General features: G+C 32.5%; 2 protein-coding genes across 2 annotated transcripts; both read right to left on the reverse strand.

The window, feature by feature from the left end:
• Positions 1-3443: 3443 nt before the first annotated feature.
• On the reverse strand, positions 3444-19938 carry LOC139897242 (glycine--tRNA ligase, chloroplastic/mitochondrial 2). Its single transcript, XM_071879935.1, has 36 exons — positions 19658-19938; positions 18568-18618; positions 17002-17069; positions 16797-16878; positions 16656-16719; positions 16454-16509; positions 16228-16305; positions 15729-15803; positions 15540-15610; positions 15312-15428; positions 15120-15221; positions 14711-14837; positions 14321-14404; positions 14124-14210; positions 13799-13900; positions 13448-13511; positions 13124-13179; positions 12791-12862; positions 8897-8979; positions 8607-8655; positions 8285-8347; positions 8113-8202; positions 7636-7722; positions 7276-7347; positions 7129-7187; positions 6952-7045; positions 6421-6639; positions 6046-6140; positions 5788-5878; positions 5608-5712; positions 5365-5403; positions 5013-5102; positions 4801-4902; positions 4294-4375; positions 4043-4128; positions 3444-3854 (listed from the first exon to the last, which is right to left on the reverse strand). The coding sequence occupies exons 1-36, from the start codon at positions 19907-19909 to the stop codon at positions 3756-3758; spliced, it is 3213 nt and encodes a 1070-aa protein (XP_071736036.1). The 5' UTR covers positions 19910-19938; the 3' UTR covers positions 3444-3755.
• Positions 19939-23082: 3144 nt separating this feature from the next.
• LOC139897243 (uroporphyrinogen decarboxylase) lies at positions 23083-25511 on the reverse strand. Its single transcript, XM_071879936.1, has 6 exons — positions 25219-25511; positions 24893-25014; positions 24660-24770; positions 24374-24562; positions 24152-24277; positions 23083-23675 (listed from the first exon to the last, which is right to left on the reverse strand). Exons 1-6 carry the CDS (start codon positions 25322-25324, stop codon positions 23160-23162), a joined length of 1170 nt encoding a protein of 389 aa, XP_071736037.1. The 5' UTR covers positions 25325-25511; the 3' UTR covers positions 23083-23159.
• Between the last annotated feature and the right edge of the window lie 704 nt (positions 25512-26215).

Raw genomic sequence — 26215 nt, forward strand, 5'->3', positions numbered from 1 at the left:
AATTGTTGTAAGTCAAGTTTATTAATTTGGTCTGTGATTGGAATTGAACTTGTGTAACTTATACTCCAGGAAATGAAAATGGTAACTGTTTTTTACCCACTTGTTTGATGTGTGTTTTTTGATTGGAATTGGACTTGTTTAACTGATATTCCAGGAAATGAAAATGGTGAATGTTTTGACATGATGCATTAACTCACTTTTTTTGACCCATTTTATGTATCAAACAAGTGACAATGACAGTAATATCACATTTGATCACATTTGATATGATTTTGAAGAAGGAAACAATGACAGTAATTATATAACAGGCAATTGTCCTATCTATAACCATTACATTACAAATTAAATATTATATAGAGGTTCAAGCAGACCATCATCAGCGTATAATATTCCTAATTATATTCAACAGACGCTTCAGCTATTTTATCCAAGTTTATACACCTAATTAAACTGTAACTATCTCAAAATACTTTCATAACAAGAAGATATGACCCAAGTTGAAAACAATTGACTGTTTTGACCCATGTTGAATACAAGTGACTATTTTGACCCAAGTTGAAAGAATACAAGTGACTATTTGACCCAAGTTGAAAACAATTGACTGTTTTGAAACAAATTAATTCTTTTGACCCATTTAACCTAAACATTTTAACCTAAACATTTAACCCTTGTTGACTGTTTTTAAACAAGTGACTTCTTTTGACCCATTTTAACCTAAACTTTTAACCTAAATATGAAACCTAGTTGACTGTTTTTAAACAAGTGACTTCTTTTGACCCATTTTAACCTAAATATTAAACCCATGTGGACTGTTTTGAAACATTCATTGATAATATGCATTCAAACACAACCATTCAAAATCCAAATAGATTCAAAATAACCATCCAAAAAACAGTACATCAGATTTATAATAACCATTCAAAATCCAAAATAGCATCAACACTAGTTCAATTAAACATTCAAAATCCAAAATAAGCATTAAAAAAAAACACTACATCAGATTCATCTTGATCATTCAGAAACTATCATGCATTTCTCTTCACTGGTAGTTTTTGTCTCTGTTGACCATATTGACTTGAACCATGATTCCAGCTTTGACTCCATCCTTGACTCACAGTTTGACTTCCACCTTGACTCCAGCGTTGACTTTCAAATTCACTTGTTTGACCACCACTTCTTCTACCACCTGTTTGACCACCACCTCTTCCACCTTGAAGAACCACTATCATCACCATTTTCATTTTCATTATCATCAACATTAACATAATCTTCAAAATTTTGATAACCAGAGTGTTCCACTAAAGCCAAATCATCATCAATATAAGAAATCAACTGTCCACTATCTATGATTAAATTAGAAAAAAAAAACGAAAATCATTATTATCAATGGAACAGTTCTTTTATTGATATTTGTAAAATTAAACAAAAAAATAAGAAAGAAAAAAATAAATCGAAAACTTACCATAACTGTTTTGCAGATCAGCATTGTCAATACCCTCAATAGTAGATAAAGGAGAAAACGCAGACATTTGAGTCGCATAAACAGGTGGATGAACTGCAATTGTATCTTGAGAAACGACTAGGTTTTTTGACAACTGCATAATATGAAATGTTGCATTGCTGGTCACGTGAGAAGCATGTGATTAATTAACCTTGCAACACTTTTGGACTGTCACGTGAGCAGCAGCATGTGTCCATTACCCTTAACGGACGTTTAAGAAAAAGTAACAGAGGGACGAAATTGAGATTTAAAATGGCATTTAAGGACTATTATAAATGATTTTGAGGGAGAGGGACTCAAAAAAAAGAAAATTGACAAACACGGGAATGAATTTGGGAATTTTGTCCATAACATATTTTTAAGACTAGCCACAACGCGATGTTACTCCGCAAAAATGATGCCCTAAATATCGTCAGCAACTTTCAACGTCTAATGATGCCCATAATGGGCGTTAATATGTGAAGGCATCAGTCATTTGTGACAGAAAAAAGAAGCGTTTAAATTTCTTTATCCAATAAAAAATTAACACATGTATATATATTATTAATTTATTTATTTTCACCCAATTTCTAACCTTTTTTTTACCACATCACTCAATATATTTCCAATCAAATTTAATACTCACCACTAGGGATGTCAATGAATACCCGATCCAGTGGATATCCATCCGATCCACCCGATTATTCGTGGATATGGATGATCTAAATGGATATGGATATGGATATAGACGAAAAAATTTCATCCATGGATGAACCCGCTTCCACCCGAAATAACTAAATATATAAATTTATCACTCAAATTAGTATCATTTATATAGTGATATTTCATTAATTATATTCATATTCATCTTTCGTTATATTTTCTCTAAAAATATAACTTTATTCTTATATTTTGTTTTGTTTAATTTAAATGTATTTATCGTACTTTGGTGGTTTAAATGTGATTCCATGTAACTAAAAGTAAGCAACTTACTCGATATCTTTACACATTTAATTGGCTATTTATTGAATATTTGTTATATAGATTAGTAAAAATGTGACTTTCGATCGCATAAACTATTAAAAAATATTACTTTTGATCGTATATAATGAACCACCGCTTATAATTGTTAAAAATAAGATAAATTTAAACGGATATGAATAATTATCCATTAACCCGCTTTACCCGACGGATATGGATATGGATGGATGAAAACTAAAAAAAATAAATGGATATGGATATGGATACGGCCTCACCCGATCCATATCCGATCCATTGCCATCTCTACTCACCACCCAGTGGTGAAACTTGAACCCGAATATAAATAGGACAGGTGTAAAAAATTTAATAAATTTTTCATTGCCACTAAATAATTGTCACAATTAAAAAAATCACTTTTCTCTAAAAAGTGTAAAATTTGACCTCTCGTCAAAGTCACGGTTGCTGAAGGTCTAACTGGCAATGACTTGCTCTCTTTGCGATTAGTTTTGTCATCAATAAAGGCTACTTTTTATTTTATTTTTTTCTTTTTTTCCTTCAAATTTTTTTTTTTTTTTTTTTTTTTTTTTTGCCAAAAAATTGAAGGCTACTTGTTAGTAACTCCCATTTGGCGTAATTTATATCGTTCATGTAATGTCTAGTTTTCGCTTCCTGTCGGTGTTTCAAATGTGGTGTCAAATGCAAATATTGTCGTGGTTTAAAGGAATTAAATTTAGCGTGTCTTGGATTGTTGTAATGGTTTGTTATATCGAAGAAGTAACGCCCACCCCTGGTGAGCTCGTTGGTTGTACTGGGTTTTTGGCCTTTTGATCTTAATAAGATATTTCATAGCTTTTCAAAAAATAAAAAATAAAGGCTACTTATTACTACTTTATACAAAAAGACTGCTTATTCAAATAGTAATCTCAAAAGTACAAAGAAAGTACACATTGATTTGATAAAACATAAATAAAAAATAAAAAATAAAAAAATCATCTTAATAATAAAGTCCAAAAGAATAACCGTGTCATTACAAACCAGTACTACAGTTGCACCAACATTTATTTTAGTAAACAATTTCTCTTCACCAACTATGTTGGTCGTTTTTTCTACGAGTTCTGTAGCTACCTCAAATGACTCTCGGACGTACTCAAAGTACACTATTTAGACAGTTTGTTTGACTGTTTAGTAATGTACCCATCTATTACACAAAATTTTACTAGAACTCACATGGCCTGAAAACGTACAAATAATTAGTTATAAATACAATCCTCTTTAGATGAAGACTATGACGATTTCAAAACCCGGGCAGAACTGAGAGGTCGGCTATTCCTTTAGGGAGTTCCGAAATTACTCTAAGCAGAGCAAGTCTGTTTTTTCTTATCTTTTCATCATCCTGAAAATGTATACATCAACAAATTTTCCTTATAATTACGATGAATTAATATACATCTGACTATGTCAATAGCTTATAAAAATCACATTGTCTCTGGTCAACATCTTTTTTACAAGAGTTGTAGGTTGTACTTGATTGCTTAGTTACTTTAATCGCTTTATTTTAAGATACAAAAAATGGGAACGTACCACCATAACAAAGACATGAGTGAAGAAATCTTCAAGCGGTTGAATTAGTTGCAAAGACGTTTCGACAAAATCATCCACCTCTATATCTGAAAATTTTTAATAACAAACAACTTCATTAGCTCACTAGAACAAGGAGGAAATAAGGCATCCTAGATTGAACTTCGAGATAATAAGAAAATGTTGGGAAGTTTCAACATGTAAAGTGTCACAATTTCCAGGGACCAAAATAAAATTAGCTTTTTAAGGTTTACCGGGATGTATTTTGCTTCTAATAGACAAGAAAGCACTCCATAAAGCTTTCTCTTCATTCGTCTCAAGTGATGCTTCATCCACCTAAAAGAAAGCAATTTTTTCCTATATTGTTAATAGCAAATCATGTTTGAAGTAACATGCTTTATCCCTGAATAATTTGTGTATGCGTATGTCTATATTCATACGATTGTTTGTATTCATATGACAGTTGAAAGGATTTTTCTAACAACCACCTTTAGGTTGTCATTAACGTGCATTAATGTGTTGTACAAAGTGGTTAATGGTTAATGTTGACTTTTACATGGAGATTTATTGTTGATAGTTTACCCTAAATATTGGGAAGCTTAACCCAAATAGTTATGAATGGGTTGATTAGGGTTATGATTTATCTCTCAACAGATTAAAGATGAAGTAGTAAAATGCTGAAATAAACACGTCAAATGGGTTTAATGATGGAACGTTTTTTGAAAAATCGATGCTTTAGTCCTTTTGTAAAGAGAACATACCTCGGTGTCAACATCGACGTCCTTTCCACGAACAATTCTTGTTGGTCGAGAATATGCTTCAACAACCTTAGGCAGAAGTTCACCTCGTGACAACACATCCATCTGTCACAATTAAATTATATTATATAATTATATATTATTAGATATATTAATATTAATATGTAATAATAGTAGCATTAAATGAATCATTAAAATGGTAATCTGTTGCTTACTTTGTATGCTGATTGTGCTGCCAAACCAGGCCGATTTCCACGCTCTAATAAAACCGCACGCACCACTTCTGGATTTATTCCCTTATCAACCTAACATCACAAAATAAACCGACAAAATCAGGTTATCACTTTTTATCAGTCATATAAGAGACAAAAAACAAGATCATTTTGAATAAACATCAGACTTTTGTAAATCAAATGAGTTGCTTCTTAATGAAATTTTAAAGTACACGTAAAGCAACAAAACAAGATCATAATGTGGATAAAAGATCAAATACAGAGATGGTGATTTTAGAGTAGAAAGTGAAATGTCATGAATTTCAAAAGAACTATAAAAGATGAGTAGACGTACCAAAAATTGCTCAAGTCTTCGTGTAACAAATTGACGAACCTAAGTTGGAAGAAAATATGCTTAGTAACAGAAACTAACTTCTGAATGAAGAACGTTACTCAATATGGCATACATATATGATTATATATGAATATAATATAATAAATATATATAATTATAATAAATATAAATTAAAATGATAACGCTAACGGTAACGGTAATAGTAATAATAATAAATTACAATATATATTGCAGTATGCTTACCTCATCTATTGTTACCGCTTCTATTTTCAAGGATTGAGCAGCAGCTGCAATTTCTAAAGCATGACGCAAGTCCAAATTTTTGTTTTTCTCTACCAACACTTGGACCTGAAATAAGTCAATATTTAGAACAAAAAAGGTCAACATGTAGGCTTTGACTGACCAGAAATACAGACGGCTTACAAGACCATAAGAGATTCTACGTAGGCCGAACGGGTCGTTAGTTGAGCTCGGTTGGCATCCGGCTCCAAACAAGCCAACTAGGCTATCTAACCTGTCAATGTAACAAAAAGTGAATCAAAAATCATAAACTTGTAACACACACACACACACACACACACTCTCTCTCTCTCTCTCTCTCTCTCTCTCTCTCTCTCTCTCGTAAATCTTTGATATGCATACAAGCTATTGATACGTTAATAGCTTTCAAACACATTTTACCTGTCTGCAATCGACAATACAGTTCCGGCGTCAGTTTCCGGGAGTATATCCCCAGAAAATCTAGGTAGTGTGATCTCAAACAACGCATCCGAAACCTATTATAATAAATAACACGTGAACAATGTTAAATGCAACTTCTACTAAGGGGACTTTTTAAGGAGTACTCGGAAACTCAGGAAGTACTCGGATGTTGACCAATTTTGACTTTGACCGATTTTGACTTAGTTTTGACCGAGTACTCCCCGAGTTGCAAAAACCGAGTACTCTCCGAGTAATTACAAGTTCTGAAACAGTGATATCCTCCTAGCAAAATCAATATTAAATTGAAAAAAAAATTAAATAAAAGCTACAATACAATCGAGTGAATTTAATAACCTGTTGTGAGTATCCTTCACGAAGAGCATAATGACGACCCATTATTCCCGATAGGGACGTAAACTCAGTAACAACGGCAGTTGAGAGGTCCGACATGGCGAGTGACGCGGCTTCTCGAGTAATCTCGAGCGTATCTTCACTAATTCCTAGAGCCAAACCGAGTTCATTAATAGTACTTTCGACCCGTATCATCTTGTCCTCCATAGTTCCAAGTTTCTCCTGCATATATTGGGTTGTTAGAGAAACAAACGGGCCTACTTGGGTATTTTCTTATCTCAAATACGTCAACTAAAAGATAGCTAAAAAGAAACAGGTCAAATGGGCTGAAAGTCGTCCCGTCTAGGACGAATATTTAGTGGTGGCTAGGGATGGGTTGGAAATAGCCAGGGAGTAATCCTGCTGGGCTACGTACATCAGAGTATGAGATCGTATTACTCGCCCTCTCGGTAACCAGAATAAGGAAAACCTTCTACCTTAAAAAAAAAAAAAAAAAACATATTATCAAGAACACAAAGAGCAAGAATTACTTACGTGAAACAGAATTCCATTAAGTTGAGAACGAAACTCTGAAAACCTTTTACTAGTGTCCAATTCATAAAAGAACTTGGCATCTTCATATCGAGCTCTGAATTTAAGATTACACAAAATCAAGTTGCCTATATCGCATGAGAATAACAAACTGAAATGACATAGAGAGAGAGTTCAAACCTGAGTACAGCTTCATTTCCTTTTTGAACAACTGACTCATTAATTGCTCCATTTGCAACCTAAATAGTATTAAGTAATCAATATGAATAACATCAATATAAATTTATAAGCATTATTGAAGTACAAAAAATGGTGTTAATAACTAACAGCGATGAAATACGGTAACAGATTCCCCTCATTGTCTGTCAGGGCAAAGTACTTCTGATGCTTCTGCATAACCTGCAGAAACAAATTTACTCGTGTCGCATCATCTCAAATCACTTCTTAAAAAAGCAAAATACTTGTTATTCACAAAAAAAAAAAAAAAAAAAAAAAAAAAAAAATTATTATGTATTGTCATTTGCTAGTATATATGAGATAACTTAATTTGTCATTAACACTTTTGCTAATCAGACGAAGCCGTGTCTGAGTCAATATTGTAACACAATTAGATTTTCTAGATCTATTTTAAATTCATTTCTGTATTTAGCTAAAAAAAAAAAACCTTTTAAGAGAAGAATATCGTACCATTACTAGTAGATCTTTCGGGAGCACTAGGAACGACTCCGAGAATTTCCCGAGCACAGGAACAGGTGCCTCAACAAGGTTTACAACCTAACATTCATTAGCAGAAATGCTCAGTTAAACGTTTGAATAATAATAAAACTGAGAAAGAAAATATATAGCTTTATACCCATTTAATTATTCTCGTTATGTTTTCGGGTAAATAAAATTAACGTGAAAAGGGAAGATGTCAAAAGTCGCCTAGTTTGTAGGTTGTTCGCATAAAACCTCCCAAATCATCATAATCACGCTATTTTTGAAATAATACAGTTATTTTGATCATATGAGACACTAGACACTGATAAACACTAAACATTTTTTGAGCAAAAATGTGTTTCGGGTCAACCTGACCAGGCCTGCACACATTTTGACATGTTGCCCGACCTGCCCGAACCGCCCAAATCGCCCACTTTGCTACCTTTAGTAGTTTAGATCAGTTACCTCATCTAGTAGACTGCTCTGCATTACAAGACATCCACCGACACTTTTTGCTAAATTATTCGATCGTTCTATGATTATTTTCTTTCGTTGCTGCAATGAGAAAAGTTAGCACGCAAAAAAAAAAAAAAAAAAAAAAAAAAGATAATAAATAGGATGTGCAATTTTATAATACCTCATTATTAAAAGAAATTCCGGCTTGTTTCATTACATTGGCATACGACTCTGCACAATCCACCTGAAAATAAAAGAATAATGATTTAGAAACAATATATTAATAACTTTGTATGAAGTGGAAACTTAAAGAGGCTTTAGAATTAATCAAAATATTGTACAAATAAATCAACATCTATGTCTTCACAATTTTTCGCACACCCCTAAATCAAACTTTCCCACTTCATATTTGCATAAGAAAAATATGCACATTAAAAAACCAATTTTCATGAATGATACTCTATAAAAATAACCCATATTTGAAGTTAATGTAAAAAACATACCATGACCGTTGCTGATGTCGTATTCCGGAGACCGTGAGAGACATTACCACTGCAGTCAAACAATAAATTGTAAGCCTATTAGTATAAAGTAGACGATTATTCAAAATACATCTACAATCCAAAATATGTCCCCTTGCATTTTTGACAGTTTAAATATGACTTGCATTATTGCACAGTAGTAATGTATAAATAACTTTACAGTAAATATTTATTTATTTATCATTATTAAGATTACTTAGTGTTTGACCTGTTAGTTTAACACTTTAAAAATGGTATGAAATGCCACTTGCCTTAAAATACCAGTGAATGCAAAGGGAACAACTGCATTTCCATGGAGAGCCAAAATCCAACGAACAGGTCGGCTAAAGAATATCTAAAAAGATAGCAAAGTTCTGATTATTCTCATATTAAAGAGGTATAAAGTCGATCAATCAGTAAATTACCCCAAAGAAGTGTAATATGAATCAAAATTGATATGCTTGGAGAAACAATATGTGAGTGTGTGTGTGTGTATATATAACATCCCGGTAGCAATCGTCACACGCTGTTGTTACCTCTTTTTCTCACTAAGCCATACCTCAAAAATATTATATTATCTTCTGTATATTTGTAAGTGTAATCAATTTCAATAAATATGACATTAAGGTCTATTTGCTTCAACAAATTACATATAGAACAAAATACCGCATAAAGTGTAGTGAGATTTTAAAATTAAACAAAGAATGCATTATAGACATAGAAAGGATATACCCCATTCTTTCCACAATGTTTAAAGGTAGAACATGGAACAAAAGTAACCTGACTCCCGGTATCAACTATAAGTTAAAACCTCTACGTTGGAGTCCCAATCCACAGCCTCATTGTATAATATATTAGTTGATTATACTTAGTTATTATACTAAGTCCCTAAACCCTAAACCGTTCGTGTTAAAAACTCAATCTAAATCCTAAATCTAAACCCTAAATTTCTAAACCTTAATATCTAAACCCTAATATCTAAAATCTCAAAATACGCTCGAAAAACACGATAATTGTTATATATTAATTCTTCGAGCGTTTTCCCGCCAAAATAAAAACATTTATCACAAAGTGTCTTTATTAAATGTTCATATTTTCATCCAATCTATAATGTTCGTGAACAAAGTTTTTTCAAAAAACGAAAAAAAAAAAAAAAAAAAATTGCTTCCCCCGATTGGTTACTTCCCCTTGATCCAACCATATATATGGGGCAGATCAATGGGGAAGTAACCAATCGGTGGGAAGCGGGGGGAAGCAAAGGTTTTTTTTTTTTTTTCGTTTTTTTTTTGAAATTTTTTTTTTCCGGCATCAAGATCACACGAAAATATGAACATTTAGAAGAGACACTTCGTGATGAATGTTATTATTTAGGCGGGAAAACGATCGACAAAAATAACATTCAAGATAATATTGTTCGTGAAGAATATGAACGTTTTTTTTCTTCATGTTTTGTGAAGTAAAATTTAGCCCGATTTAGAGTTTAGGGTTTGGTGTTTTGGGTTTATTCCATAAACCCAAAACACCAAACCCTAAACCCTAAACTCTAAACCGTTCGTGTTAAAAACTCAATCTAAATCCTAAATCTAAACCCTAATATCTAAACCCCAATAGCTAAAACCTCAAAATACGCTCAAAAAACACGATAATTGTTATATATTACTTCTTCGAGCGTTTTCCCGCCAAAATAAAAACATTTATCACAAAGTGTCTCTACTAAATGTTCATATTTTCATCTCATCTATAATGTTCGTGAACAAAGTTTTTTCAAAAAACGAAAAAAAAAAAGTTTTTGCTTCCCCCCGCTTCCCCCCGAATGGTTACTTCCCTCTTGATCCTACCACTATATATATATATATATATATATATATATATATATATATATATATATATATATATATATATATAGGGTCATAATCAAGAGGGAAGCACTTTTTGGGTGGAAGGGGAAGTAAAAATTAATTTTTTTTATTTTTTCGAAATTTTTATTTCCAACATTAAGAGCACACAAAAATATGAACATTTTTGAAAATATGAACATTTAAAAAAGACACTTTGTGATAAATGTTATTATTTTTGGCGGGAAAGCGCTCGAAGAAAAAACCGATAACATGTAGCATGTGTAATGTTAATTTCTGAATGTTATTCTTCGATCGTTTTTTTCCATCACATGTGAAGTTTTTTTCAAGATCTAGCAACATTTAAAAAAGACACTTTGTGATAAATGTTATTATTTTTGGCGGGAAAGCGCTCGAAGAAAAAACTGATAACAATGTAGCATGTGTAATGTTAATTTCTGAATGTTATTCTTCGATCGTTTTTTTCCATCATATGTGAAGTTTTTTTCAAGATCTAGCCCGATTTAGAGTTTAGGGTTTAGTCCCTAAACCTAAAACTCTAAACCCTAAGCCCTATACTCTAAACCGTTCGTGTTAAAAATTCAATATAAACCCTAGTTTCTAAACCCTAATTTCTAAACCCAAAACCCTAAGCCCTAAACCCTATACTCTAAACCGTTCGTGTTAAAAATTCAATCTAAACCCTAAACCCTAATTTCTAAACCCAAAACCCTAATTTCTAAACCCTAATAGCTAAACCCTAATTTCTAAACCCCAATTTTTAAACCCTAATTTTGGGTTTAGGGACTAAACCCAAAACCCTAAATCGGGCTAAATTTTGAAAAAAACTTCACAACGGATGAAAAACAAACGCTCGAAGAATAACATTCATCACGATGAATGTTATCAGAAATAACATTTATCGATGAATGTTATTTCTTCGAGCATTTTCTGGTCAAAATAATAACATCCATCACGAAGTGTCTTTTTTAAATGTTCATATTTTAACCTGATCTTAATGTTCGTGAAAAAAAAAATTATTTCCCCCTTCCCTCCTAAAATCTACTTCCCTCTTGATGAAGTATATATATATATATATATATATATATATATATATATATATATATATATATATATATATATATATATATAATTAAAAAGAAAATTAAAAAGTCAACGTCCGAGATCTCCAACCTTGACGTATATGATGAAACTGTATATAAATACAGCGTTAGAACATTTTCATGTCACAATTCACATGTGTCATTCATTACTGTTACGGTAATCTTAACCATTACTGTGTTGATTAGTATTATACAATCGTGGTTTGTTATTTACGCGAGTACGCGACTGTTGATGATCCATCCAATTCTCCGGCAATGTCAAATATCATCGCCACTTCGAGAAATTTGATATGGATTCTCTCCGTAATGTTCAGATGCATCTTCACGACGGACGATACCAGAAGGGGTATGTACCTTTTTTCGGTGTCAATAGAATATATTCGGAGTATATTTATATATGATTTTTGTTTAATGGAAAAATTGAACGAGCATTAAGTAGAAGTATTAGTTAAACAGAATAATGAGTTGATTATACTTGAGTATTGTAGAACGAGGTTGTGGATCGAGACACCAGCTATAAGTGAAAACCTCTGCGCTGACAACCTCGTTGTATAATACCTAAGTATAGTCAACTCATCATTCCGTCTAACATATATTTCTACTTAATGCTCGTTTAATTTTGCTTTTAAACAAAAATTATATATCAGCGTACTGTATGTATTCAATTAACACTGCAACGGTACGTACCCCTTGTGATATTGACCGTCGAGAAAACACATCTGGTGCATTACGAAGAGGATCGGTATCGGATTTTTAGAAACGACGGTGATATTTGACATCGCCTGAGAAACTAGGAGGATTAGGCGTAGTGAGAAAAAGAGGTAACAATACGGTGTGACAATTGCTACCGGGACAGAAAATGGAGACTGAATCACCAACAGTCGCATAAAGAACAAACGGCATTTGTATTATAATAATAATAATAATAATCAACACAATGATGGTTACGAGCACCGTAACAATAATGAATGGGAGTTAGGTTTTCAGTTTCGTGAGAGCTAACCGTTGTTACAGTGGTACCGCTTTTAACGTATATATAGTTAGGTCATTTTTTTGTTTGCCAATAACAAAATAGGTGCGTTTTTACTTTATTTCATATCATGTGGTGTATAACAGTTATAAAATAATAATAAACATATATATACAATTTAAGCACGTATGTATATACAATCAGATAGCTTATAAATAACGGTTCTGGGGGACACACCTCAGAGTTCCAGCGCATTGACTTCGGAAATGATACTTTAGCAATCGTACCAGGCAACTCTTTCGATAAAACCTATAAAAAACAATGCATAAACCAACTCTATAAATATTAATATAAAGATTCTAAATTTTGTACATTATTATGTGAAAATTGTTAAATGAACAATCTTAAATGAAACGGAAACAATCATTAAGCAAACTGAAAAAAGTTTATGAATCCAGAATCACGAAAATGTGTAATAATCTGTCAGTGAAATACGAATGTGAAATTCCTAATGGTTGCCTGTTCCATTCAAAAATGGGGATATAAACTACGGATTACTGCTTATCGTACCTCCAGAGCAAGCTGAGCTGACTCCATCACACGCACGTAAACATATTCCGTCTTACCTGTCAATCACAATTTGGTCGAGCGAAATGATGATTATAGCATGTTAGATTCACCATATATATTATATATTATATAAATAGTATTATAGACACGATATAGAAATTCAAATCTAGAAGATCATGTCTGGAAAACAATATGAATACGTTACCTCACCTTAACTATTACGGAGTATTAAATACATTTAACATATATGCTCCCATATAAAAAACTTGTTGGGCAATCGAAAGTAAATATGAAAGAATAACTATCCACAAAATCAAATATTACCTTCGGTTTTTCTATACAACGAGTCCACTGGTACAGAATTTCTACGACAAAAACCTTCAGCTGCCTAATCGATGAAAAGAAATAAAAAATATTAGCTGAAACAAAAATATATTAATTTAAATACACACAAGTTTGTGTGTGTGTGTGTGTGTGTGTGTGTTTATGCATATTTTAAAACATATGATAGCGGAGGGTTGGATTGCCGTTTTGCGTATCAAACTGTCGTTTTACTAATCCTTGGTAAGAAAATTGTAGGCAGTTGAAAACAATGGATTTAAAATTGGGCCAAGGCCCAATGACCCAAACACTAGTAGTTACATATAGGGAGAAAACCACATGAACAGTAATTACCTTAGTTGGATTTCCTTGGTTGTCAAAAGCTTTTGAAACAGGAGGACCTCGAACTTCGACTTCATTAGCTGATTGCTTAGAGCATAGGTTCTCAACACTAATCTGCAAACACCAATATTGACTTAACAAAAAAAATTAAAATTAAGAGCCAAGTTTGAACGCACAATAATACAAATCTACAACATCTATGTATAGGTTGATATATGTCAAAGGTAGCAATTTTGAAACATTTACTTTTAGATGGGTTGATTTGGGTAATATTTAATCTCAAATGGGTCAAAATGGTTATATTATAAAACTTAGCTAAAGGAAGTGAAAACCATACAACTAGTCTCCGAGGGGTGCCAAATACATGAACTTCACCATGACTCAATCTTTGTTTCCCAAGTAATTGCACAAGTAGATCTTTGAGCTGAAACACATGCGTATTTCGAATCATCATATTACGAAATTAGATTAGAGAATGAATAGCTAACTGAACAAAACAAAAACGAACTAACTGGACCGTAATGAAGAACATACTTGTTGGCCTGCACTAGTAACGTCATTTGGTGGTAATTCTTCAGTCCCAATTTCAAGAAGAAACAATCTCGGTTCAATAGACACCTATACCTCATAAAACCGTGCAAAAGTTATAAATACAGGGATGTTCATTAGAGGGCCGTACAATTACATTCAGTCGAACCCATATAAACGTATTGATAAGTAAAAAGTTTAAACAAGATAACTTCAGTCGTGACTTGTGAGATACTCTCAACATTAAATGAAAATTGTACACCTATCTTAATCGGGATGTCCCTGAGTATGCTACATTTATAAGAAAAAATTATTCTCATTGCCCCCATTACAAACTAATAGATGATTTTAACCAATATTTGCAAAACTTAAAGAAGGAATAGTAATTTTATGTACCTTTTTGGCTTCTGATTCTAGAAACTCGATGGGGGTCACAACGTTATTAGGTTGAGATATAACGCCAAGTGGATGTCCGAGTGTCTCTCTTGTATTCGACCAAAGCACAGCACATTGCCGAGCCAAACTGATGGAAAAAGAAACGGGTCATTTTTAGCACAATTTGAAACGGGCTGATCAAGTTAGTTTGACCGGCTAACAGGCTTTGTCAAATTATTTTCTTAATTCCTTATGGTAATTTTATTTTTAAAAACCTATATAGACTGGTGAAATAACCCCTTTTGACCCGTATGAGAAGAAACTGAACCCAAATCGACCCATTCATAAGTAAAAGGCTGATATTGCTACCTCGAAAGCTCCACTATTAAACAAAGACACGCTAAAACAAAACAGGTTAAAAAGAAGCTACCTTCGCATTCGAGCAAAATAACGAGCACGTTCTGTTACACCGACAAACCCTCTAGAGTCTAACATATTGAAGGCATGAGAAGTTTTGAGAAGCTGATCATATCTATAAAAAAGTTCAACATACGGGCTATATTAAATTACAAAATAATGCATATGTGTGAAAATGTATTCGAAATTAGGTTTAAAAACATACGCAGGTATTGCAAGGCCTAAATCGAGCAAAGCACGTGATTCTGCCTCAAAAAAGTCAAAATGCTTCTTAAGATGATCCACACTAGCATGCTCTAGATAATATGCACTCATTTCTTTCCTAAACGAAGGAAGTTTCAAATCTTCATTTTCATTAGAAATAAAGATTTATTGTTTTCTATAATTCTAAAAAAATCGGAAAATATTATTATGTAAAGAACGAATAGCATACTCGTTCTCAGAGAAGAGCTCCCCATAAGTTATTCCATCAGCATATTTGATTTTCTTAAAATGATCAACTCCCTGAAAAAAAAAAAAAAAAAAAAAAAAAAAAAAAAAAAAAAAAAAAGAAAGTATATTCTATAAAGCAAGCTGAAAATTAAGTAATTTTATAGTAAAAATAAAGTAGGTGTATATTAACCTGAAGTAACATTAGGATGCGTTCAAGACCATATGTTATCTCAACAGAAACTGGCATCAACTGAAGACTTCCCGCCTTAAACAAAAGAAGAAAGAAGAGAAAAATAAGAACCGAAATATAGAATATAATTTGGATTACTAATTGCCCAACCCATTTACTCAAGTTATTAATAGGTTGATCTGGGTCGTGTGTTAGTTTATCTCAAACAGGTCATAAATATTAGATAAAAAGGAACAGATCAAATGGGGTAAACGTTGCATGGAGTTAATTGTTAGATTTCAATGCATATGACATCCTATTTTTTATATTAAAATATTTAGACTTCTTGTATAGCTTATTAACTACTTGTAACTTTTGAAGTATATTGCAATAGACGAAGAAAAAAGTGTTTGCGGGTCAGCCCAATTGGACTTGACCAATTTAGACCAGCACTAATTATGATATATGTCGACCCATTATCCGACCCGTCCAAATTGACAGGGAACTTTAAATACGGTACCTGTTGGAAGTAGGTAAACTGTGTAATCTCCATACCGTCCATCCAAATCTCCCAGCCCAATCCCCAAGCACCAAGTACCTTTTCATTTACATGAGAATTTACCATGAGTCAAGTAGTCAACTGCATATATTAAATAATTATATTGAAAACTAACTTGTTTGACTCTCTAAAGTCAAAGTAGATTTTTAAAATGTAACCGAGGATGCGTATATAGGTTACAACTTACTGGGCTTTCCCAATTGTCTTCCACAAAACGAATATCATGCGCGTTGACATCAATACCTGAGACAAAACATATAAATATCCATTATAGTTTAACTGCAAATAAAAAAACCACTTGACTATTGACTATATAGTTGAAAATGAATAGTAAAAATAAATAATAAATAACTACTTCAATTTAAGTGTTAATATATCAAAATAACAACCTAGGGCAGATAGGCTCCTGATGAATAGGTCTTGTGAATTTCCAGGATCAGGCTTTAATATAACCTTTAATTACAACAAATAATTAGTGAATTTCTTTATTATATGATACCGTGTGAATAAATTCGGAATCGACTTTTTACCTGGAATTGAGTGTGTCGTTGAAGCCTATTAGGGTTTTCTCCATATCGACTATCATCTGGCCGGATACTTGGCTCTGCATACCTTCCACCAGAAGCTACCAAATCAGCGATCACATTCAATGTCAAAATAAAAAAACAAAACAAAAAAAAAAAAAGATCAATCAAGACATATATAAAATTGTATCAACATAGAAAGCACGCTTACGCAACGTTCCATGGCTCTGGACCAAGAACCCTTAAAAATGTTAAGGGATTCATAGTCCCTGCTCCAACCTGGTTAATACAAACAAAGTAATGTAAGCACCAGAATTTAACAACTGGGCCATTTATAGAGCATGTGCGACCTTTGAGTTCTTTTGTAACCATAAACAATGAGAAATAAAAGAGTGACTGAAACTTTAATTGGTTGTCACATTGTGCAGTTCAATTAGATCGCAGGATGTATTCAATACATACTAGGCAGGGTCTGTAATCATATGTAACTCAATTGATCATAGGATCGTATTTCTTTAATTTCTGATCATACGGCTCTATTGAGTCGACATCAATCGTCGATTTATTGACGACTTGACTGACTCTTAGAGCCTAATTTAAATTCCAGGCAGGATTTAAAACCCATGGAAATCTGATTCTACCATTTTCATGGCTTCTATTATTAATATTATATTATTATTATTATTTTTTCCTACTTAAAGGCCGGAGGTCCTCTCGGAAGCAATCTCTTTATCCATCGAATAAAGAGAGGGGTGACTTTCTCTACTCTTGAGAGTGTTTCACTCTGGGTGGATAAATGACTTGTCTTTATTCTCGGATAAGGGAAGGATTGTCTACATCTCACCTCCCCCATACACCACTCATGTGGTATTGGGTTTTGTTGTTGTATATATATATATATATATATATATATATATATATATATATATATATATATATATATATATATAGTGGTAGGATCAAGAGGGAAGTAACCATTCGGGGGGAAGCAAAAACTTTTTTTTTTCGTTTTTTGAAAAAACTTTGTTCACGAACATTATAGATGAGATGAAAATATGAACATTTAGTAGAGACACTTTGTGATAAATGTTTTTATTTTGGCGGGAAAACGCTCGAAGAAGTAATATATAACAATTATCGTGTTTTTCGAGCGTATTTTGAGGTTTTAGCTATTGGGGTTTAGATATTAGGGTTTAGATATTAGGGTTTATAGGGTTTAGATATTAGGGTTTAGAAATTTAGGGTTTAGATTTAGGGTTTAGATTTAGGGTTTAGATTGAGTTTTTAACACGAACGGTTTAGAGTTTAGGGTTTAGGGTTTAGGGTTTGGTGTTTTGGGTTTATGGAATAAACCCAAAACACCAAACCCTAAACCCTAAACCCTAATCCCTAAACTCTAAATCGGGCTAAATTTTGCTTCACAAAACATGAAAAAAAAACGTGCATATTCTTCACGAACAATATTATCTTGAATGTTATTTTTGTCGATCGTTTTCCCGCCTAAATAATAACATTCATCACGAAGTGTCTCTTCTAAATATTCATATTTTCGTGTGATCTTGATGCCGGAAAAAAAAAATTCAAAAAGAACGAAAAAAAAAAAAAATATGCTTCCCCCCGATTGGTTACTTCCCCATTGATCCTGCCCCTATATATATATATATATATATATATATATATATATATATATATATATATATATATATATATATAAATATATATATATATATAGAGAGAGAGAGAGAGAGCAAAAGAGAGGTGTGTTTATTGTGAGCACCTCAGTGTTGCTGCATTGCATTATAGTACATCCAACAGATGCCCAATACTCCTGCAGCATAAGAAAGAGTCATACATTCGGTATGAACAAAAAAATTACAAAAGAAAGTTATCACAATTAAATAGAAATTCCTAAACCAACTATATATATATATATATATATATATATATATATATATATATATATATATATATATATATATATATATATATATATATATATATATATATATATAAACAACAGCAGTCACAAGTAAGAGCATTGTAAAATTATACACCGAAATACACATGGAAAGCTATAATTATAAAAAAAACCTAAAAGTATGATATGAGACACATGTTGAGTAAGATTTAGTCTAAAAACTAAAAGTTACCTGGGATTTTAAATTTGTAAAGACATTTGATCTGAGAACATCATTTATTATTTTATCTACAAAAAACTTCAATCATATAAATACAACAAGAGATTTTGACCTAAAACTGTGTCAAAAAGTGATATTTGCAAATCTATTACGGAGTATAAGCCAACCAAATGCAGCTATAATAAACATAAAAAGCAAGTGACTTTTCATTAAGCACCTCATGGAACTTGCGGGCATAGCCCTAACGGTTCTCACCATGTACTTTGTGTCATGGGATAGGGAGAGGTCATGAGTTCGATCCTTAGGGATGACATGATTTTCTTTAAACCAACTGAACACCAATAATGGTGGTATATATTGACCCTATAGGGAGGTTTTACCGGATTCGTTCACGGACCCCTACCCGGAACCACTGGCCCAATGGATGTGTTCCCGGGTACCGTCGATCGGGTTCGGGTTTCCGCCGAACGTGTGTGTTACGTGCAAATGATGAGGGTCGTTGAAAGAAATGATCTACTAATGCCAAAAAATCGCGGTTCAAAAAAAAAAAATTAAGCACCTCATGAAACTAAAGCAAGAAAACTTATTTCATAACAAAATTATAAACCCAGCTCGATTATAGAATTATAAATAATAATCAGATGGATGGATACGTACAAATTACAAATTGGGTACAGGTCTAACTAATCAAAATAGTCAATAATCTAAAAAAAAAAAAATCAAAATAACCTGAAGACGTTGAATTGCTTGTTGAAAAGTTGGTATAGAAACTTTAATTGGGTGTTCATCTGCATTTGTATTAGATTCATCTAATGCTAATGACGATTGATGATTATGTTGGGTGATGGCAGAAGTAATGAAACGGCGTCGTATAGGGGTGTGGTGGAACTGGTGGATTGTGGTGGTGAATAGACGAGAAAAGGTATGGGGTTTATGGGGTTTGAGAAGAGAGGTTACCAATGGAAGTGTGAGTATCCCCATTTGGATTACAGAGCTTCAATTCTGTGCGTTTTTGTATGGGTTTTATCTTTGTAGCAATGACCTTGTTAAAAATTACATCCCTAGACTTTTGCATAACTACATAAGCCACCCTTCAAACAGTTCATATCTTCACTTCCTCTCTAAAGTGACACGTCCCTCCCATTTTGATTAACTGGATCAATCGGCTAAGGCTATTCTTCTTTCTAGGAGTCAAAGTAGTCTGTTGTATTAACTGAAGTCTCAGTTCAGACTTCAGAAGTTCATGAGATAAGTGACTATCCAGTTTAATACATAGAACAGTTTGCTTTGCAATTGGTTATGAACTCCTCTGAAGACATCGCTATCTGAGCATGTCCTATGGCAGCTGTTGAGGGGTGCTTCGTAAAGGTGACTACACCATAGCATGTCCTATCTCAGTTGTTCGGTGAAACATCATTGACATGTGTTCACGTGGAACAGATATGATCATGTGATAGGAACGTGGTCCCCCGACAAGAAATAAAGAACATAACCAATACATGGAACAAGGGAATACCGGGCCATATCTGATTTTGCGCCATTCACGAACGTCCAACTCGAACAAGCTACTTCACCCCTGGAACAAAGCTCACTCTTCTCAAAATCCCACAAGAGAAGAAAGATCTACGCTACGAAAGCCCTGTAGAGGCTCACTTCATTTCTTTACGAGCCTACCATCTCTCTTAGCTAGAGAAAAGTCTATAGAGAAATGGTTGTTCAAAAGACTTCCTCTTTACCTTACCCCTTTGCATGTTCATCTTTTTGAAAGCCCGGGTCCTTTTTTCTCTTTTCCGGGCTTCTTCTCATTCTTCTTTGGAACCTATATATGGATCGAATCAGAGTTCACGCCGCCCGGCGACTTCAATCTCGGTATTCAATGAAAGGGTGAATGAAAGCCACATATCATGCAAGAAAGAATCGATTTTACCACAGCCCGCATTAAATTTATTTATTATCAAGATAAATCAGTTTCAATTTCGCTTCAAATGGGTGGCGTCTTTTGATAGGCGATAATTGGTTACTATTGGTTTGAGATCTTCATCTCAACAAGGGGTAACCACGATAACCGGTTGAAGTGCTACAACTACTAATTTACTCCAATCTTCGGGGATTTTGGACTCGGGCATTTACATGTTTGATCATTTTATATTGTTGATAGTTATCAACTAATTTCATTTATCGTAGATTTATTCATCTAAAATTCGATGAAACTAATCATAGTAGGGTAACTTAGTGGTTGAGACTTGAAATTGTTTAACGGAGACACATATTTAATCTCTATAGGCTACAACTTTGGGCATTGCCTTTAAAAAAAACTATAAAAACTATGGACTCCAAGTTCTACTTCTAGAAGACTCACAAGGTTGTTTGTGTCACAGTGGAATGATGGCTTAGACATTGTTGTTTTTTATATTAATTCGACTTAAATTCATCGATAGTAATGTATTCATTGAATTCACATGCAAAACTTTTTGGACAGTGTTTCTTATTGTTACACATTCTTATAAATAAGACAACAACCGACGTTACATATTTTGTACCTTTTTTCGTGTTAAATCGTGTATTTATATGGTTTCTTGTTACCAGAAGTAATTTACAGGAACAAATGATTTCACTCTATACATTACATTACTTTAATAGTTTTTAATTTCAATATTCCAAAAAAACGAGCGTCCTTAACATCCCGAGAAAACTACAAACAAACTAGTCAAACAAAAATCGAGAATAACATGAAAATAAAAGGAACGAAACCAAGCGAAAAACAAAAGATGGACCCCAACAATCAACCTTGAGGACCCGCCATTTTCAATTTTCCATTAACTGTCTGTTTTCAAAGAATTTTTTCCGAACTGATTCTCAATCTTGTATACGTTGACGGCCAAACGTGACTATTCACATCTCAAGGGGCTATATTTAAATAAATTATAAATAATTTAAGCATAAATAGTGAAGTACATTAAGGTTAGTAGGTGACTACTGAAGGTGGTTATTCGAAAAGTATAAATGAATTATTCATGTCTAAATATTTCTAAAGATCAGCAAACTCAAAAAAAAAAAAAAAAAAAAAAAAAAAAAAAAAAAAAAAAATTCTAAAGATCAGCAAACTCAAAAAAAAAAAAAATAAATAAAAAAAAAAAAAAAAAAAAAAAAAATAATAATAATAATAATAATAATAATAATAATAATAATAATAATAATAATAATAATAATAATAATAATAATAATAATAATAATAATAATAATAATAATAATAATAATAATAATAATAATAATAATAATAATAATAATAATAATAATAATAATAATAATAATAATAATAATAATAATAATAATAATAATAATAATAATAATAATAATAATAATAATAATAATAATAATAATAATAATAATAATAATAATAATAATAATAATAATAATAATAATAATAATAATAATAATAATAATAATAATAATAATAATAATAATAATAATAATAATAATAATAATAATAATAATAATAATAATAATAATAATAATAATAATAATAATAATAATAATAATAATAATAATAATAATAATAATAATAATAATAATAATAATAATAATAATAATAATAATAATAATAATAATAATAATAATAATAATAATAATAATAATAATAATAATAATAATAATAATAATAATAATAATAATAATAATAATAATAATAATAATAATAATAATAATAATAATAATAATAATAATAATAATAATAATAATAATAAAATAATTGTAGTAGAGACCGTTATACATGAAAGTTGTATGTTTTGGGTACACCTGCAAAATTACAGTGTAGTTGTTTCGGTCCTTTCTACTTGACTTCGATCTTGATTCTTTTAGACAACAGATTTTAATGTCTACACTTGCACCAGATTTTACACATTCACAAATTAAAAAACAGATGCACAAAAATGGACGAAATTACTGAATTAACCTTAAGGTAGGCAAATCTATCGTCACATACCATTAATTAAAAAGAACAAACACGCTATGTAGTACATACATCAAGTGAAATATTTGATGGTTATGATGAGGCATACCCTTGCAAAGCTCAAGAAACTTTAAAAAGTACACAAATTGTCAGCCAAAACATAAATTCTTACTGAAAATCGACGAATATTATAACTTCGAAGACATACCAAAATTAACTTGTAATAGTAATAACGCTCAAGGATACAATGAATTATAGTTTTCTAAACTAAAAACTCTGTTTTCAGTACCTTAATCCTTTAGCAACCTCAAAAAAATGTGCAACATTTTCCTCTGGTGTACCTACAACAATACCATGTCCAAGATTTAAAATATGTTTACCTTTCCCTGCTTTCTTCACAGTATCATTAATCCTATTCGTGATAAAATCTTTCGACCCGAAAAGCACACCCGGGTCCACATTCCCCTGAACCGCTATATCAGTCCCTAACCGTTTCCTGCCTTCAGCCATATCCACAGTCCAATCCAAGCTCACTACATCGACCCCAGTCAATGGTAGTCTCTCAAGTAACCCGCCTGACCCGCTTGCGTAGAGTATTAAAGGGAGATTTGGGTGGGTTTGTTTTACTGTGTCCACGATTTGTTTTAAGTATGGGAGACTGAATTCTTCAAAATCGGCTGGACTAAGCTCGGTTGCCCATGAGTCGAAGATTTGGACCGCTTGTGCACCGTTGTCGGCTTGGTATTGAATGTATCTAGCCATTGAGGTTGTGAACTTTTGAAGTAGCGCGTGAAGAACCTACAGTGAGATTATAAAGTTAACATTTTGACATGTTGTTGGTATTGTAAAAGGGTTGGTTGGTTAATGGTCAAAACGGGTCTGGGTCAAAATAAGTTGTGTTGGGTCAACCTTCAAACAACTTTTCCCTTTTTAATCTTAAGTTCTGTAACAATTAATATTTGAAATATGAATTAAAACAACAATATTACTACATAGATAAACCGTACTTTTATTGCAATTTGAACACTTTGGGTGACTTACAATATAATCGGCCTGTTTAATTTGTTCCCATTAGAGACAAGATATAATCCAAACAAATTGAGTTGTTTATCAGTGAATGTAAAGAAAATTGCCAACGTCTCTATATAAGGGTTAACAATAACAATTCATACTAACGAAGGATCTCTAACGTGATTCAAAAGCCATTCATGGTACAAAATATGCTAGAGAAAAAATTGAAGTTCCGAAAATAATAGAAAATGTGATTAGTGTACCTTCGGCTGTGAAAAAGCTAGCCGTTTTATTTTAGAAAAGTGCTTCGATGATCCACCTTCTACCACATAAGATGCCAGAGTAAAAGGTGCTCCAACGAAACCAAGGACTGCAGCTTCATTATTTACCTAATTACCATACAAGAAAAGTATTAACCACAGTCAATATTAACACAAACTAACTGTAGTTAGATTGTCTTAACTCTGAAGGCATCCGAGTAATACCTCTTTTCTGAGAATTGACAGAGCTTGGCCAACATACGGGACCCACTCTTCAGGGGTGAATTCAGTTACTTTATCCACGTCAGCAGCTGAGCTTATCGGATCAAATATAATGGGACCCTTTCCTTTAACAATGTCAAAGGGTATGTTCATTCCTGGTAGAGGTGTAAGAATGTCTGAAAATAAAATAACCTGTAAAAAGATAGTCAATATAACTGAATTAACAAACACTGTTCGCTTTATAACAAACATAAAAATAGTATGATTCCGAATCGAGCAAGCCGCTTACCCCATCAGGCTTAAATACTTTCCATGGCTGTAAAGAGATCTCAACCACAAGATCAACATTCTCTGATCTTTCACGAAAGGACGGATGCTTCTCACATAGGGTTTGATAACTCTGCCACATGAAAATCAAAATAAGATGATGATAACCTTATCTGTTTTACCTGTTTATAGTGGTATAATGCTGAACAAATAAAACAATGGGAGTAAATAATGTGGTTGGTTATATAGACCTGCCTTCATGTACCTCCCAGCTTGTCTCATAAGCCAAACCGGGGGTCTTTCGACATCTTTACCTCGAACCGCATTAAGCAGTAACGGTTCACTTGTATTAACCGCTTTCCGTTCAGCAACACTAGCTGGATATCATCAGTTTAGACTACTACTTAATTTCATATTACAAACATTGAATAAATTAACAAATAAAATATAGAACTTTGATGACAGAGACAATAATACTGTGCGAAATTTGGAAATCATTCCTATCCGACTTCAAAATAGTCAAACACTCATTAATAGCGTAACTTAATAAACTAATTCATATGCAAAATTGGGATAAATACCTCCGGCAGAAGAGCAGCTGACTCGATTAGGGCGACGATGATTTGTGGAATTGGAAACTGAGATGGATGAGAAGGATGGAATCGAACAGCTGTAAGTAATCGACATGTTGTGAAATTATATTATATATAATTGAATTGAATGTTCGAATTGGTAAAGATGGAAGCGGTTGGGGGTGGGTTAAAAGAGGAGAGAGTGGATAATATAAAAGATAAGGCGGAAATCTACGTATCGTCGTCGTCTTCTAGTTACAGATCAGATCGGTTGTTTAGTTTGTGTAATTCATGTATGTAATAACAATAATTCGGTATTCAAGTGTTATTTCATTTCATTGTCAAATTATTGATGACAAGTATATTCAATTATTCATACTTTTTGTTTGTTTTCTTGTCTGCGAATTTTATTATGTCTTATGTCTTCGAGCTCGCAGACGTTTTTACTGTACACGGTTTATTTTTCTGAAGACATAAGATAAAATAATGTCTTATTATGTCTGCAGCCTCGCAGACTTAGAAATGTGCTTCTAAGTGCTGCAGACAGAATTAAGTTATGTTATAGACATAAAAACAATCAGTCTTCATTATTCAGCATACAGACCTTCAGACCAGATCTTCTTAACAGATATGGTCTGCAGATCTTCAGACAAAAACATCTTAAAAAATAAATAACACCTTATTTTTGCAGCCTCCGTTCACAAGTAAAATGGACGCATGTTAGACGTCCTTGCTCAAGGTTTCATGTCACCCAGATTCGTGAAATAGTGTATTATAGTTATTGTGATATAAAGAAAAAAAATTAAATGATTGGTGGTTTACTTTGGATTTCATTGATGGTCATGTACCGTTTAACGTAGTTGGTCATCGTAATTTACACAAGTTAAGCTCAAGATACCCTGTCATTAACGATCGTTAAAAACTATTGTCAAATTTATGAGTATTTAAAAGACCTTGACGTGACATCCGAAATTGACAATATTATTTTTCAAGAAAATGCGCTTCA

The sequence above is a fragment of the Rutidosis leptorrhynchoides genome, chromosome 3 (assembly GCF_046630445.1).
Source record: "Rutidosis leptorrhynchoides isolate AG116_Rl617_1_P2 chromosome 3, CSIRO_AGI_Rlap_v1, whole genome shotgun sequence".
Classification (NCBI taxonomy): domain Eukaryota; kingdom Viridiplantae; phylum Streptophyta; class Magnoliopsida; order Asterales; family Asteraceae; genus Rutidosis; species Rutidosis leptorrhynchoides.